The sequence below is a fragment of the Lissotriton vulgaris genome, chromosome 5 (genome assembly GCF_964263255.1).
Source record: "Lissotriton vulgaris chromosome 5, aLisVul1.2, whole genome shotgun sequence".
Classification (NCBI taxonomy): Eukaryota; Metazoa; Chordata; class Amphibia; order Caudata; family Salamandridae; genus Lissotriton; species Lissotriton vulgaris.
This window is the reverse complement of record NC_141693.1, coordinates 1,316,889,670-1,316,905,501: the sequence shown is the minus strand read 5'-3', so window position 1 is coordinate 1,316,905,501 and position 15,832 is coordinate 1,316,889,670. Positions and strand designations below refer to the sequence as shown.

General features: G+C 49.9%; 1 protein-coding gene across 5 annotated transcripts in view; it reads left to right on the top strand.

The window, feature by feature from the left end:
• The window catches only part of TCP11 (t-complex 11), a 576,996-nt gene that overhangs the window by 307,033 nt on the left and 254,131 nt on the right, over positions 1 to 15,832 (top strand). For all 5 annotated transcript variants that reach the window (XM_086923230.1, XM_086923227.1, XM_086923231.1 and 2 more), the window contains exons 7-8: positions 10,830 to 11,032; positions 11,150 to 11,331. In XM_086923230.1, coding sequence (XP_086779356.1) covers positions 10,830 to 11,032; positions 11,150 to 11,331 — 385 coding nt within the window. The remainder of the gene's footprint in view (positions 1 to 10,829; positions 11,033 to 11,149; positions 11,332 to 15,832) is intronic.

Sequence of the window (15,832 nt, the reverse complement as noted above, 5' to 3'; positions counted from 1 at the left end):
TGCAGCGGATTCGAAAGGACAGTGTGGTTCCCGCTCAGGACACTGACGCCTAAGCTCACGCCTAAGCCTGCGAAGGAGCAAACGCCTATCAGTTTTACCCTCCCGCCCAAGTCGGCGCCGAAGGCCTTCGCGCCGAAGCAGGGCGGACCCTCGAAGGAGGTGTTGACACCGAAAGCTGCCTTGGTGGTGTCGAAGCTTCGGCTCCAGCCGCTTGCTGATGAGGAACGTCGTGAGGTAATCATCGACGCCAACACCGGGAAACTGTCTCTCCTCAAGAGGAAAATCACTACGGAGCCGGCGTTGGAGCATTTTAAGATCCCTCTAAAAAACAAAAGGGACTCTGCGGACTCTTCGGCTCTGGTGGAACCTGTGTCCCCACAAGCCCTAGGACACTCGCCAACGCATTCCGCCGCAGGCGATGCGGACGAGGAAGACGACGAGTACAACTATCCGGCGTACTCGGATCCGGAGGAGGAGCAAGAACCTTGGTCTGCCGGAGGCGACCCAGAGGGCCCGCAGTCGGGCCAGGACGCGCTACTTTTTGCGGCCAAAACGTCCCCGACGGAGGACTCGGCGGCCTTTAACGCTCTGATCGAGAGAGCTGCGGCTAACCACGACGTCGAGCTGCACTCGGACCCCGTGGATGTGGACTTCTTATTTGACACTTTCTCAGTAGCCGAAAAGTCAGTCAAAACGCTGCCGATGCTTAAAGGGGTGCTTAAACATGCAACGGAGGTCTTCAAGGAGCCCACCCGGGCGCGTGTGGTCAACCCTCGCATCGACAGGAAATATAAGGCAGCGCCCTCGGATCCAACATATATCAAGGGACACTTGCCATTGGACTCATTGGTTGTTTCCAACGCTCGGAAGAGGGCGAACTCGCAAACTACTGGTGACGCTCCTCCCCCAGACAAAGAGTCCAAGATCTTTGAGGCCTCAGGCAAACGGATTGCTGCACAGGCAGCTAATATCTGGAGAATATCTAACACACAAGCCCTACTTGCATGCTATGATAGGGCTCATTATGACACCTTAGAGGCAATACTGCAACACTTACCTGACCAGTACAAGGAGGCAGGAGAAATGCTGATTCAGGAAGGAAAGCTCATTACAAATGCATCCATAAAATGTGCACTAGATGTGGCAGAAACAGCCTCCAGGGCGATCAATACCAGTGTGTTACTTAGACGGCATGCCTGGCTTAGAATTTCAGGGTTCAAACCCGACATCCAAACTACAATACTGAATCAAACAGTTAATCCTGACCACCTGTTTGGCCCTGAGGTGGATGCGACACTGGAAAAGATGAAAAAAGATACGGAAACTGCCAAGTCTATGGGGGCCCTACAGAGTCAGCAGTTTCGGAGTGGTTCCTTTCGCCGCTCCACTTCCAGAGGCACCTCAAGGGGTCAGGCATCGCAGTCCACTCAGTATTACAAAAGTAACACCCAGACCTCGTACAACAACAAGGGTAGAGGGGGTTACAGAGGCAATAACGTCAAGGGCAGGGGACATGGAAACAACAGCTCCAGGTCCACCACCGCCAACAAGCAGTGACGCCTTGTCACTGCCCCCCGACCATACAACACCGGTCGGGGGGAGACTCCAGCAGTTCCTGCCAGCGTGGAAATCCATCACCACGGACAGGTGGGTCAAGTCACTTATCCAGTACGGGTACTGTCTGGAACTTACTTCCATTCCACCAAACATACCCCCAAGGAGCCGTCCTATGTCCGGCGAGCACTTGACCTTGTTGCAGCAAGAAGTTCTAGTCATGCTGCAAAAAGGGGCGATAGAGCTCGTTCCATTGCAAGAGCGGGGAACAGGGGTTTACTCCCTGTATTTTCTGATCCCCAAAAAGGACGGATCCCTCAGACCCATCCTGGACCTCAGACCCTTAAACTGGTACATCCTCTCGGAGCACTTCCATATGCTCACGTTACAGCAAGTGCTTCCCCTGCTTCAGCAAGGGGTCTTCCTGGCTACGCTGGATCTGAAAGATGCCTATTTTCATATCCCCCTGCATCCTTCCCACAGGAAGTATCTCAGATTCACAATTCTAGACCAGCATTACCAGTTCAGGGTTCTGCCGTTCGGGGTCACCACGGCGCCGAGGGTATTTACAAAATGCCTAGCGACTGTGGCGGCGCATCTCCGTCGCCAGAACGTCCACGTCTACCCCTACTTGGACGACTGGCTCATTCAGGCAAAGACAGAACAGCAGTGCGTCGACCACGTGTCACGCACCATTCATCTCCTGCACGATCTGGGATTCTCTCTGAACTACCCAAAGTCCCATCTCCAGCCCGCCCACGTGCGACAGTATCTGGGCGCGACAATCAACACTCTGGCAACCACTGCGCAGCCAAATTCAGTGAGAATCGCCAGTATCCAGACGCTGATCCAACGATTCAGACCTCAGCACTCGCTTCCAGCGAAGGTGTTCATGCAGTTGATAGGCATGATGGCCTCCTGCATCTCCATTGTCCCGCACGCGAGACTACATATGCGTCCGCTTCAGGAGTGCCTAGCACGTCAGTGGACTCAGGCTCATGGGCAACTGACAGACCTAGTGTTGGTGAGCGGTCGGGCATACAACTCTCTGCATTGGTGGAATCCACAAAACCTTTGCAAGGGCCGACCATTCCAAGAGCCTGTGCCACAGATTATCCTAACGACGGACGCCTCTCTCCAGGGATGGGGAGCGCATGTACTCCAGTACACAGTGCAGGGACTATGGACACTACAGCAAAGGAAGATGCACATCAATGTGTTGGAACTGATGGCAATCTTCATGGCCTTGAAGGCGTTCAAAGTACATCTGTGCAACAAGGTCGTGTTGATCCGGACGGACAACATGACAGCCATGTACTACATTCAGAAGCAGGGAGGCACACACTCTCCGCAGCTGTCTCATCTGGCTCAGAGCATGTGGAAGTGGGCCATTCAGAGGAACATCTTCCTCATGGCAGAGCATCTCCCGGGCAAGGACAACCAGATGGCGGACCTGCTCAGCAGGCACAGCCATCAAATGCACGAGTGGGAGATACATCCATCAGTACTCCAACCGTACTTCCAAAGGTGGGGTCATCCAGAGATAGACCTGTTCGCCACAAAGGAGAACGCAAAATGCCAAAGCTTCGCCGCCAGGTTCCCACACCCGCAATCACAGGGCAATGCGATGTGGATGAACTGGTCAGGCAGATTTGCGTACGCTTTTCCCCCAGCACCTCTGATACCGCTGGTGGCACGCAAGCTCAGGCAGCACTCGATGACTCTCATCCTGGTTGCTCCAACGTGGGCTCGCCAACCGTGGTACACCACGTTTCTGGAACTCTCCGTGGTACCGCATCAAAGGCTTCATCTCACTCCCAGCCTTCTGACGCAGAGCCATGGCGACATTCAGCACCCAGATCCGCAACAGCTCAACCTGGCGATCTGGCTCCTGAAGTCCTAGAGTTTGGCTACCCCAATCTTCCTCCCGATTGCATGAACATCATTCGGGAGGCAAGGAAGCCCACCACTAGAGCTTGTTATGCGGCTAAATGGAAGAGGTTTGTCATTTACTGTGTTAACCACGATATTGACCCGCTAGATGCTTCCATTCAAAACATCATTTGTTACCTGTTCCACCTGTACCAATGCAATCTGGCGTACTCTTCCATCCGCATTCACCTGTCTGCTATGGCAGCATACCTCCAGAATAGGCAACACCTGTCACTTTTTAAGGTCCCTGCTATCAAGGCTTTTCTGGAAGGACTCAAGAGAGTCATTCCACCAAGGACCCCACCAGCTCCAGAATGGAACCTCAATGTGGTTCTTACAAGGCTGATGGGTCCTCCCTTCGAGCCACTGCACTCTTGTGAGCTTCAGTTTTTGACTTGGAAGGTTGCGTTCTTAGTAGCAATTACATCGCTACGGAGGGTTAGCGAACTGCAGGCGCTTACCATCCAAGAACCTTTCTTCCAAGTACATGCTAACAGGGTGGTGCTCCGCACTAACCCTAAATTCCTACCCAAGGTGGTATCTCAATTCCACATAAACCAGACAATTGAGTTGCCGGTGTTTTTCCAAAACCCAGAGACGCTGGCGGAGCGGATGCTCCACACCCTTGATGTTAAGAGAACCTTGATGTACTATGTAGACAGGACAAAAGATTTTCGCAAAACCAAACAGCTTTTTGTTGCTTTTGCCACACACCACAAGGGAAACGCTATCTCCAAAGCTGGGATCGCTAGGTGGATGGTGAAATGCATTCAGATCTGTTACGCTAAAGCTAAGCGCACTCTCACTATCCCCCCAAGGGCCCACTCCACCAGGAAGTTGGGGGCCTCTATGGCTTTCCTAGGTAACATTCCCTTAGAAGATATCTGTAGAGCAGCCACATGGTCTACCACACATACTTTCACTAAACACTACTGTGTAGACGTGCATTCCAAACAGCAGGCAGCTGTTGGTCAGGCTGTTCTCAAAACACTTTTTCAGACTGCTGCAGCTGGCACGGGCGGCCGCCGCTAATGGAGGGACTGCTATGTATTCTATGCACAGATATGAATTCAGCAGCCCACATGCCTCGAACTGCAAATGCTACTTACCAGTATGCATCTGTTCTTGGCATGTAGGGCTGCTGACATTCATATCGCCCACCCTCCTCCCCGGCGCCTGTAGCAGCTGCAGTATTTCATTCATATGTATATATGTATATGCTCATAGCATGGTCATCACTCACATACTTCACTCCATCTCTGCCAATGGCTAAAAACAATCTGGGGATGGAGGCGATGCCCATGCGCACTGTAGTCCAGGGGAGGAGCCACCTATCTCGTGATACTTCGAAGACTCTTCAAGGACAACAATGTGCAATCATCCGGACCCAACACTAGGCGGCGATCTATGCACAGATATGAATGTCAGCAGCCCTACATGCCAAGAACAGATGCATACTGGTAAGTAGCATTTGCAACCCACTCTTGCATCCGCGTTGCGGGCCCTCCATACATCAATAAGGGAACCCTCACATATGACATCAGTCAGTGCCCGGCACGCCTGTGGGTGCAGTTGTCTAGATGCGCCCTTTCTATCAAGTGTGTCCTCAAGCAATACGTTAGTCTCCACCCCATATGATAGTGGAACAGCCAGCAACATCAATCTTCGCCCAAACTTCTCTGAAAAACTCCGGGTCGTCAACATTTGGACCGTATATAGCAACCATCACCACCTCTTTGCCCATCAAAACCCCGTGCAGTACGACATACCTGCCCGCCTCGTCCATTAGTGCAGATTCCTCCCTCCAATCCATGCCGCGGCACAGAACAATGGCTACACCTCAGGCACAGTTGGAATAAATGACCGAATACACAGAGCCCCACCTTGAGTGTTTCAGCCTGGGAGAGCATGAGGAGTTGTTGTGCGTTTCTTGTAGGAAACAAATATCTATGTTATGTCTGAGTAGGTAGCTGTGCATGAGTCTGGATTTTCTGTGGTCACCTAGGCCCCTTATGTTCCATGTTAAGAATCTGGTCACCCCCATTGAATGCAATAACCAAGCACATGCCTTTCTACCACACGACCCTGAACGCGCATTCTGATTGTCAATATAACATGCTGAGTACAATACATCTTACGATACACCAAAGAACTCCCGGCCCAACACCACCCACCACCCACATCAACCCCCCAAACAGGTTGTGTCAAAACACCCCCTAATGCGCCAAGGGTGCACAAACAACAGAACAATGTGGATATGGGAGACACCCCTTGGAGGCGGGACATCTCGAGCGTACACCCCTGCTCACACAGGGTGACTGCATATAGGAATGTTTTTCCCAAACAGACAAAGTGCAGTCAAAATGCAGGTTAACTGTGCAACCAGGTAGTTTGTCTATTACTGCTGCGGCCCGAGGACCTCACTCAACGTCACTCATTTGATTCTCAGTTTCCGCTCCAATGATAGGTTGTTTTTTGGCCCTGGGATGACAGATGTGTTTTGCAAATTTTAAGGCCGATCTTGCATCCAGAAAGTGATGAGTCGTGCCATCATGCACAACACGCAGTTTAGCTGGGTACATGAGGGAGTATGGGATCTGAGCCTGGAGTAACAAGTAACAGTTTCTTAGCTGGCAAAAACTCCTTGCGTGCGGCTTGTACAAGCGGTGTGAAATCTGGAAAGAAGGATATGTTGTCCCCTTTGTGCGTTATCTTTCCTTTCTCCCTTGCCAATCGAAGAGCTAAATCCCTGTCTTGATAGTTGAGGAGTTTAGCAAGAATTGGTCTAGGTGGAGTGCCCAGCGGGGACTTCTTTCCCAGGGATCTGTGTGCACGCTCCACAGTGAATACTGGGGACAGGTGTGGGTTCAAGAGTTCATGTAGAACAAGCTCAGTATTACCTAGCACCCACTGAATACTTTCGGTACCTACAGATCACACACGCCCTACAGGCCGCCTTTCCGGACTTCACCTCCATACCTGCAACCTTCCCTTTGGAGGATAGGCTGTTGTCGGAACCTCTCCCTGAAAAGGCCATATCCCTGACCTACCGTAAGCTCTGCAACAACCTTCCTGACTCCTTCTTGCCGCTGCGGGCCAAGTGGGAAGCTGACCTCGGTCCTTTGGGGGACGATGAGTGGCGTTCGCCGCTAATGACCCCGAAGGAGTCGGCCATATGCCACAGGTTTCGATTAATCCAGCTCAAAGTGCTACACCGAGCGTACATGTCTGCCCTCACCCTGGCCAGAATCGGTCGGCGACCCGACACATTGTGCCTGCGGGGCTGCGGTCTCCCTGGGACCTTCTACCGTATCCTGTGGGACTGCCCCGTGATACAGCAGTTCCGGTCGGCTGCGTTGCGTAAAATGAGCAGCTCCTTGGGCAAACCACTTTCCGCATCACCCAGGGAATGTGTCCTCAATGTTTGGGGGCCGAACGACCTCACTGCCGCTGAACTGCGGTGGGCGGCACTAGGGTTCCTGCTGATCAAGCGCTCCATAGCGATGGGAGGGGGCTCCCCGTCAGGCCACTGGTGGTGAGATGGGTGGCCGCAATGGACCAATGCATGCTAGCCAAGAAAACCGTATACAAGCTGAGGGGCTGCCCCAGGGCGTGGGACCAGAGGTGGGGACACTGGAATGCTTTCCTGGGCGACCTATGTGATTCTCCGACGATAGAACTGGCGATGCCTCGTAGGGGACCCGGGAGAGAGGGTGTGGGCTGAGTTAGTTTCGACTGGTTTCTACTCCTTTCTCCCCCTATTCCCCTGGCGCAATGTGAGATGTTCTTATCATCCTGCTTTACATCATTAGGGCCTAGGACGATGTTACGTCACTGGTGTGCACTGGACCACTAGGGTGGATTGTGGGCTGTCTTGACTTTCTCTGCTGGATTTGTTTCTTTGAGCAATGTTCTGTTAAATGAAAATAGTGGTGCGACTATTTTGTTTGTGTCCTAGGCTGATATTGCTGTATTTTTTATGGCTCTGCTCTACTCTGACGCCGTCCGACCTCCGGGTTGTGGACTGAAGGGCTGTGTAATATTCCTCTACCTGTTTCATGCCCTTTATTATCGCCTGTATGGACGCAATAGTGCTTTTGCATCTACGTTTTAATGATACACCACAATAAAAAAAAGTAAAAAAAAAAAAAAAAGAGTTCATGTAGAAGATCAGTCACAAAGGCCTCCATTTTCCCCATCGCCGTTGTTTCCGGTATGCCCGTAATACGGACATTACATCTCTGGGAACGTGCTTCAAGGTCATCTGCTTTTGAACTAAGTGTCTCAATGGTTTTTTCCAGGTTGGCTATGTGGGCTTTCGTGCCCTGCTGAAACTCACAGCATTCCGTGTGTCTGTTCTCGAGGCTGTCTAGGCGGGTTTCATGGGCAGCCACCTGTGTTCTCACCCCCTCCAGCTGGGCAGCCATGTTGTCTAGTTTTGCGTCTATGCTTTTCAGGCTGGAGCGCACCTCCAGCAACAGGGCCGCTACATCAATGTCCGGAGTTACCTGCTGTTGCGTTCCGCCAGGTGCCCCGGTGTCCAGCTCGGCCTGCTTTGATGCCTTTTTTTTTTTTTATATCAAACGTGAGCCTTGGTTGGCGGGCGTCGCCTTTTCCCATGGTTAGGCGCACGCCGCCAGTCTAGGTTCAGAAGTCCCAAAACCTTCCCCTCAGATATCAGGCAAACGGGAACACTCACAAATGCACGCAGGTTTTGGGAGGAGGGACCCACTGAGCGCCCCCAGGCCCCCAACAATGGTCTATGTACAAGAAGAAATATATGTATCCTTAGGATAGCGGCACCTCAGTCTGCGACCCGGTGTAGGCTGCATGATGGGTGGAAAGTAGCCGGCGGCCCTCTCAAGCCTTGGTGCCGAAACCGCCTAACCTCGGCGATCTGGTCATGGCAGGTCAACAGGGGCCCAGTGCCTCACCCTTACTCAGCTGACCTTCAGGATGACTCTAGGCCGGGGGCGCACATCGACAGTTCATCCGAGAAGTAGGCATTAATGCAGGACGTGCAGCGGGGGGCCAGCAATGCACCGAAGCATGTCAGTGCGCCCGGGGCCACACCGAGAGATAGCCCCCTGCAGGCGCGCTCCTATCCCGGTGCTGTGCAGGAGGATATCGGACAATCTTGAGGCGGGCTCCGCCGGGTCAGCCTGTAGGGCAGTGTTCGCCCGATCCAAAATGGCGGCCGCCGACGGGATCGTTTTTGGCTGTGTATGGTCTCCACTATGCACGCGCCGTCGCCTCAAACCCCCTTATCGAGTTATTCACAGTGTTCCCTTAAGCGGCGTCTTACCCCACCAACAGCCGTGAGTGCATCGGGGCTTCTCGCACTACGTCGCACACACATGGTCGGGCCTCTGGAGCCGCGGCCTCACGTAGCTGTCATCTCCCGCCTTGCCCTCCGGCGTCGCCTGGGGACAGCTCGGGCTCCCTCCGGTCAGCAAATCCGGCTCAATTACTGTGCGAACCGAGCGTACACGGGGACCAGGATTTCGAGTGACGGTACCCCAGGACTTCCAACCCCCCCCACTTTTGTACACTTCAGTATGCTTGGAAATCTGGGAACTGGATGGCTCTGGGGGGGGGGAAGGGTTCTCAGTTGTATTACCTGAAGTTTTAGTCTCATGAGGTTGACTACTTACAGTCTACTGCTATTTTACATTTTATTGATTGTACATCTACACTTCTATTTTACGTTGACTGCTGAGTCTTCTCAGAGCCTGACAACATGAAATAATTCAAGCATGTGAATCGATGTAATATACAAATATTAGAGATTCACAGTTGCAGGTATGTAACTTTTTAATTACTTGTAATCCCTGTAATCCATTTTAGGTATTTGCATTCCTAAACCTCCCACTTTCTTACCCATCAACCAGGAAAGTAGAATAAAGTTAACGAAGCGATCCTGTCACATGTCTATCAAGTAAAAATTAAAAGGCTAAATGATCTTGCAAGGTAATATGGCACTGTGCAGGTTTTGAAATTCCTAGTGGAATGGGGACAACATTATTTTCAAGGTTTAACAAAAGCATTACCCATCGCACCTACTGCTTGTTTTTTTCTCTCTGTAGAAAAGATTATAAACAATTTTTCCACCCAAATGTTATTTATAGTATTACGTTTCATTTTGCCCCATTCTTAGCAAAAATAAATCTAAAAATAAGTTTTTTTCCCAATTGAAAACGAGATCTAGAACATTACAAGTTTGGTCCAAATATTGTAGTGCTAATGAAGCTAAAAAGAAATTAACATGATGGAGCATCCCAATTAATAACCATTTTTGTACACATGGCAGGTGAAAGTTTTACTCTTGGAAAGTAAAAAAAGCCAGATGAAAGTGTGCCTCCTATTTTATTTACTCTGTGTGAACATGTTTATCCAGCTAAATGAAAAAAAAGGTCTGAAGCAATAATCTTGAAATTCCATTGAAACAGAGAGAGGAACAGTTTTCCAACATCAGGCCCTTACATTTGCTCCTAATAGAATAATTCTCTGCTATTGGGTGGTTTCTTTATACTTGATAATGGATTATACCGAATATGTACATAAAAATACCATCCTGGTGACCCATTGTGATTAAGGGGTAGATGTATGACCATTGGAAATTGCGACTCGCAAATTGCACCAAATTGCGAGTTGCAATTTTCAATCTACAGCAGTGTCTGAGACACTGTTTGCGATTCCCAGTGGGCTCGCAAATTGCATGCATTATGCATATTGATGTAGCTATCGCAATTTGCGACCCCATTGGAAATGGCTGGCACTCCCAGGGATGGTGGCCTGCTGGGTGGGGTCAGCAGACCTCCATGTCTGGGACTTCTTTTAAATGGAGCAGTTTTTTGTAAATGCAGGCCGGTTTCCTTAAAGGAAAAAAGGATGCATTAAAAAAAAAATGAAACTTTTTTGTTAAATTTTTTAAGGGCAGTTAGTGGTCCCTGGGACCTCTGCCTGCTCTGAAAAAATGTTTGGGCACCCATTCACAAAGGGGAAGTGGTTCCTTGGGGACACCTTCCCATTTGGGAATGGCTCCCACCCTCTTGAAGAGGGTGGTAAACTGCAAATTTTTTGCGCCCGCAATTGAGGTCGCAAAACATTCTTACATATGTGTTGGACTCGCTCTTAGGAACTCCCCTTCCTAAAACCGAGTCGCTAACCCTATTTAATTAGCGACTCGCAAAATAAGGTTAGTACATGGGTCACAGGTTTTTTGCATGCGCAAACAGGTCTAAAACCCATTTGCGCGTGCCGCAAACCGTCTTACACGTGGCCCTAAGTTTCGAACTTTTGCATGTCTTCACCCTCAAGCTCTTTCTTTGCCTGGGTTTCAGGATCCCTGGATGACACTACAGTGTGGCTTCAAAAGGCGGCAGCAGAGTTGAACATTGTCAAAAACTCCACATCGACAGAAATCAATGGGTTGTCAACATCACCAGCTAAAGGGAACATGATGGTGCCAAGTCCGACTATGGTATTAAACCACGCCTACATGAATTTGCTTCGCTGGAACAGCGAAGATGACAAATATCCAGAGGTATGCAAGGAATGACAAGCTGCCTAGAGCCTAACATTTATTTTTGTACACATTTAAAATTGCTTGTAATTTTCACCATGACTTCAAGACCGGCTGTTCTCCCTCGCTGTTTTGCAGACTCTTCTACTTGACCGTGGTCGACTGCAGGAGATTCAAATCCAGCTCTCCCAGCTGGGAGTCATAGCACCTATACTCCTAGTCACTGGCAGTGTGTGTGGGAGCACAATATTCAGATGCGAGGGGTTTGTAGACCGCTTGAAGCGACTAACTAAAGTCCTTTTGGAAGGTCTTGACCTAAGGTAGGTGACAATTTTTTTTTCTACAGTTAAAGTCTGAAAATTATTGAAAATCCATGATAACGTTGTTTAAAAATAAAAACGGGACCCCAGTTGATTATAGTAGAGAGAAGATGACATAAAGTCTCTAAAAGATTCTGTTACGTTATATATTTGTAAAGGGACCCCAATGAAGCTTTTTTTATTTCAAGGACTTGCCTGTTCTCCTAGCGTAGGCTATCCCTGACCCAGTCCTGAGGCGGAAGCCGGGAGCTGGAGGTACGAATCAGACCTTGCAACCATCGTGTTTTTAAAATTGTGTGGTGTCACTGATTGATTTACTTTGTGATCATTACTGTTCCTGCCACTAACAGTAAAAGCCTCTTGTAACTTACAGCGGTGCAAACGCTGTCGCGCTATTGTTTTGATAAAGCGGCCGCCATTAGACCAGGCGCGCTCGCCGACCACGCCCATTAGAGGCCACGCCCCTTTTAAACCTACTTAAACGCTGATCGAAAGCGCAACGTTTCTATCCCTGACCCAGTCCTGAGGCGGAAGCCGGGAGCTGGAGGTACGAATCAGACCTTGCAACCATCGTGTTTTTAAAATTGTGTGGTGTCACTGATTGATTTACTTTGTGATCATTACTGTTCCTGCCACTAACAGTAAAAGCCTCTTGTAACTTACAGCGGTGCAAACGCTGTCGCGCTATTGTTTTGATAAAGCGGCCGCCATTAGACCAGGCGCGCTCGCCGACCACGCCCACTAGAGGCCACGCCCCTTTTAAACCTACTTAAACGCTGATCGAAAGCGCAAAGTTTCTATCCCTACCCAGTCCTGAGGCAGAAGCCGGGAGCTGGAGGTACGAATCAGACCTTGCAACCATCGTGTTTTTAAAATTGTGTGGTGTCACTGATTGATTTACTTTGTGATCATTACTGTTCCTGCCACTAACAGTAAAAGCCTCTTGTAACTTACAGCGGTGCAAACGCTATCGCGCTATTGTTTTGATATAGCGGCCGCCATTAGACCAGGCGCGCTCGCCGACCACGCCCACTAGAGGCCACGCCCCTTTTAAACCTACTTAAACGCTGATCGAAAGCGCAACGTTTCTATCCCTGACCCAGTCCTGAGGCGGAAGCCGGGAGCTGGAGGTACGAATCAGACCTTGCAACCATCGTGTTTTTAAAATTGTGTGGTGTCACTGATTGATTTACTTTGTGATCATTACTGTTCCTGCCACTAACAGTAAAAGCCTCTTGTAACTTACAGCGGTGCAAACGCTGTCGCGCTATTGTTTTGATAAAGCGGCCGCCATTAGACCAGGCGCGCTCGCCGACCACGCCCACTAGAGGCCACGCCCCTTTTAAACCTACTTAAACGCTGATCGAAAGCGCAACGTTTCTATCCCTGACCCAGTCCTGAGGCGGAAGCCGGGAGCTGGAGGTACGAATCAGACCTTGCAACCATCGTGTTTTTAAAATTGTGTGGTGTCACTGATTGATTTACTTTGTGATCATTACTGTTCCTGCCACTAACAGTAAAAGCCTCTTGTAACTTACAGCGGTGCAAACGCTGTCGCGCTATTGTTTTGATAAAGCGGCCGCCATTAGACCAGGCGCGCTCGCCGACCACGCCCACTAGAGGCCACGCCCCTTTTAAACCTACTTAAACGCTGATCGAAAGCGTAACGTTTCTATCCCTGACCCAGTCCTGAGGCGGAAGCCGGGAGCTGGAGGTACGAATCAGACCTTGCAACCATCGTGTTTTTAAAATTGTGTGGTGTCACTGATTGATTTACTTTGTGATCATTACTGTTCCTGCCACTAACAGTAAAAGCCTCTTGTAACTTACAGCGGTGTAAACGCTGTCGCGCTATTGTTTTGATAAAGCGGCCGCCATTAGACCAGGCGCGCTCGCCGACTACGCCCACTAGAGGCCACGCCCACCCTCCCTAGAAATGTGCATGCATAGGAAGCGCAGCGGGAGCGCCTAAGGCAAGCCCGTCTGCGCCCGTCCGCGCCAAGACCGCGCCAGGCGCAGGAACCCCTGCCCTAATTCCTCCCATAATCAGGTATGCTCCTAATGACCTCCACCAACTCCGAGGCGGACTCGGTTGTCCCTGTAAACTTGACCTATCAAAAGTACTAGGTCCCACCAGCTGTTACAAATGTCGCTGGACACTCAACTTCGATGCCGAGCGTCACACCCCCCCTAAAATCCTGCGACCTTTCTTTACAGGTGGCCTGATAAACGCCAGGTCGATGTGTAAACATAGTCAGGATATTCACGATCTCATCATTGACCATGACCTGGATTGTCTCATGATCACTGAGACTTGGCTCACTGAAGACAGTAACCCAGACATTGCCGTTGCCCTCCCCCCGGGTTATTCCTTCCACAGACAGGATAGACTGAAAGGTAGAGGAGGAGGTGTTGCATTTATCCTAAAGAACTCCTTTAGCTGCCACACCTTCTGCCTTGACCCTCTTACTGACGCAGAGGGACTAGTTTTCTGCATCAAACTCAGTCAAGCTCTCTCCTTTTCCGGTGGCCTGATCTACCGCCCACCTGGAAATGCTGCTAAATTTCTTGACTCCCTAAACGATGCTCTTGGACACTTCCTACTCCGTTACCCACATTTTACCCTCCTGGGAGATTTCAACCTACACCTCGAGACCTTAGCCGACTCTCACACCAGAAACTTCCTGCAGTCATTGGATATCTTTAATCTACAACAAAGCGTCAAGCTGCCTACCCACTCACTTGGCCATACCTTGGACGGTGTTTGCTCCAATTTCCCGTCCATCTCCACCCTGTCCCCCATTCCCCAGATCTGGACTGATCATTGTCTGATCCCCTTCAATATCTCTAGCTGTCACCCCCCTACCTGCAAGAAATGCACGCGTCAACTCGTTCACTCCATTAATTGGAAAACGGTCCAGAAAAATCTAATTCTTCATCCCTTTTCCCCTACCAATGCCCCCTCTTCCTCTGGTAACATCGATAGAGATGCAGTTTGTCTCAATAACTGGCTCTCTCAAGAAATGACAAAACGATGCCCACCCAATCAACAGGGCATTACTTTGAAGAAAACTAAAATCAAAGCCCCCTGGTACACGCCTGACCTAACTGCCGCACACCTCCTCTGCAGGAAAGCGGAACGAAAATGGCGCAGAACCTATGAAAATGGCGATCGTAGCAATTACATTCTACAGAGGAAAAACTATCTTTCAACCATCAAATCAGCTAAAAAAACTTACTATGTTAACGCTATTAAGGATGCCAGCCAAAAGCAAAAAAACCCTCTTTTCAATAGTAAAATCCTTCACCAAACCCAAAGCCCTCCAACCAGAAATCCCCCCATCTCAAGAACTATGTGACAAGATTTCCGACTACTTTGATAATAAAATTACCTCAATCCATAAAAACTCCCCCCCCCCCCTCCTGTTCACTCAATCCCGGAACTGGATCAACCGTGCCTGACTGCCAACAGACTCAAAAGCTTTACCCCAGTGACTCTGTCTCAGACCAGAGAAGCGATCCTCTCCTGCAAATCTGGCTCCCCCTCAGACCCTTGTCCACCTAAGATTCTTCACCTCATCATTGATGAAATCAACCCCGTCATCAATGAAATAATCAATCTATCCCTTAATTCTGGCTCTGTCCCCCTCTCTTGGAAAAAAGGTGTGGTGAAGCCACTCATGAAAAAGGCGAACAAACCACCTTCGGATTTGACCAACCTCCGCCCCATCACCCTGCTACCCGCGTTGGGTAAAATAACTGAACAGTTAGTCCACAAGGAGCTCAAGACCTTTCTGGATTCCCACAACCTACTTTACCCACAGCAATCCGGGTTCCGGTCTAAACATTCTACAGAAACTGCCTTGATTGAACTGACCGACACCATCAAAATCCTTCAAGATCAAAGGAAGGCCATTTTGATCCTTCTTGACCTCACGGCAGCTTTCGACACTATTTCCCACTCCATTCTGATTAATAGACTCAGGGACATCGGCGTTACCAACTCTGCCCTATATTGGATTAGTTCTTTTCTCAGCGACAGGTACCAAACTGTCACCCTTGGCCCCTTCCAATCTAATGAGAAAAAGGTGTCCTGTGGAGTTCCCCAGGGTTCCATTCTAAGTCCCCTCCTCTTCAATATCTATCTTATCCCTCTTCTTACCCTTATAGAATCGTTCGGCATAACCGTCACCTCTTATGCCGACGATACTCAGCTTATCATCCCCCTAGACGACAATTCCAATACGGCAGAGCTCAATCTGAAACGCTGCCTGACAGCAGTTTTCCAATGGATGGACGCTAACCACCTCCGCTGCAACTCGAATAAAACCGAGATCCTTCCCATCGGAAAGAATGCTTCTTTCTGCCCTGCCCTGTGGTGGCCTGACAATTCTGCTGCCCCACCTCAGACAGTTTCATCGGCCAGAAACCTCGGGGTCCTCTTCGACTCTGAGCTCTCTTTCGATCTCCACGTTTCGACCGTAGCAGGAAAATGCTTCGG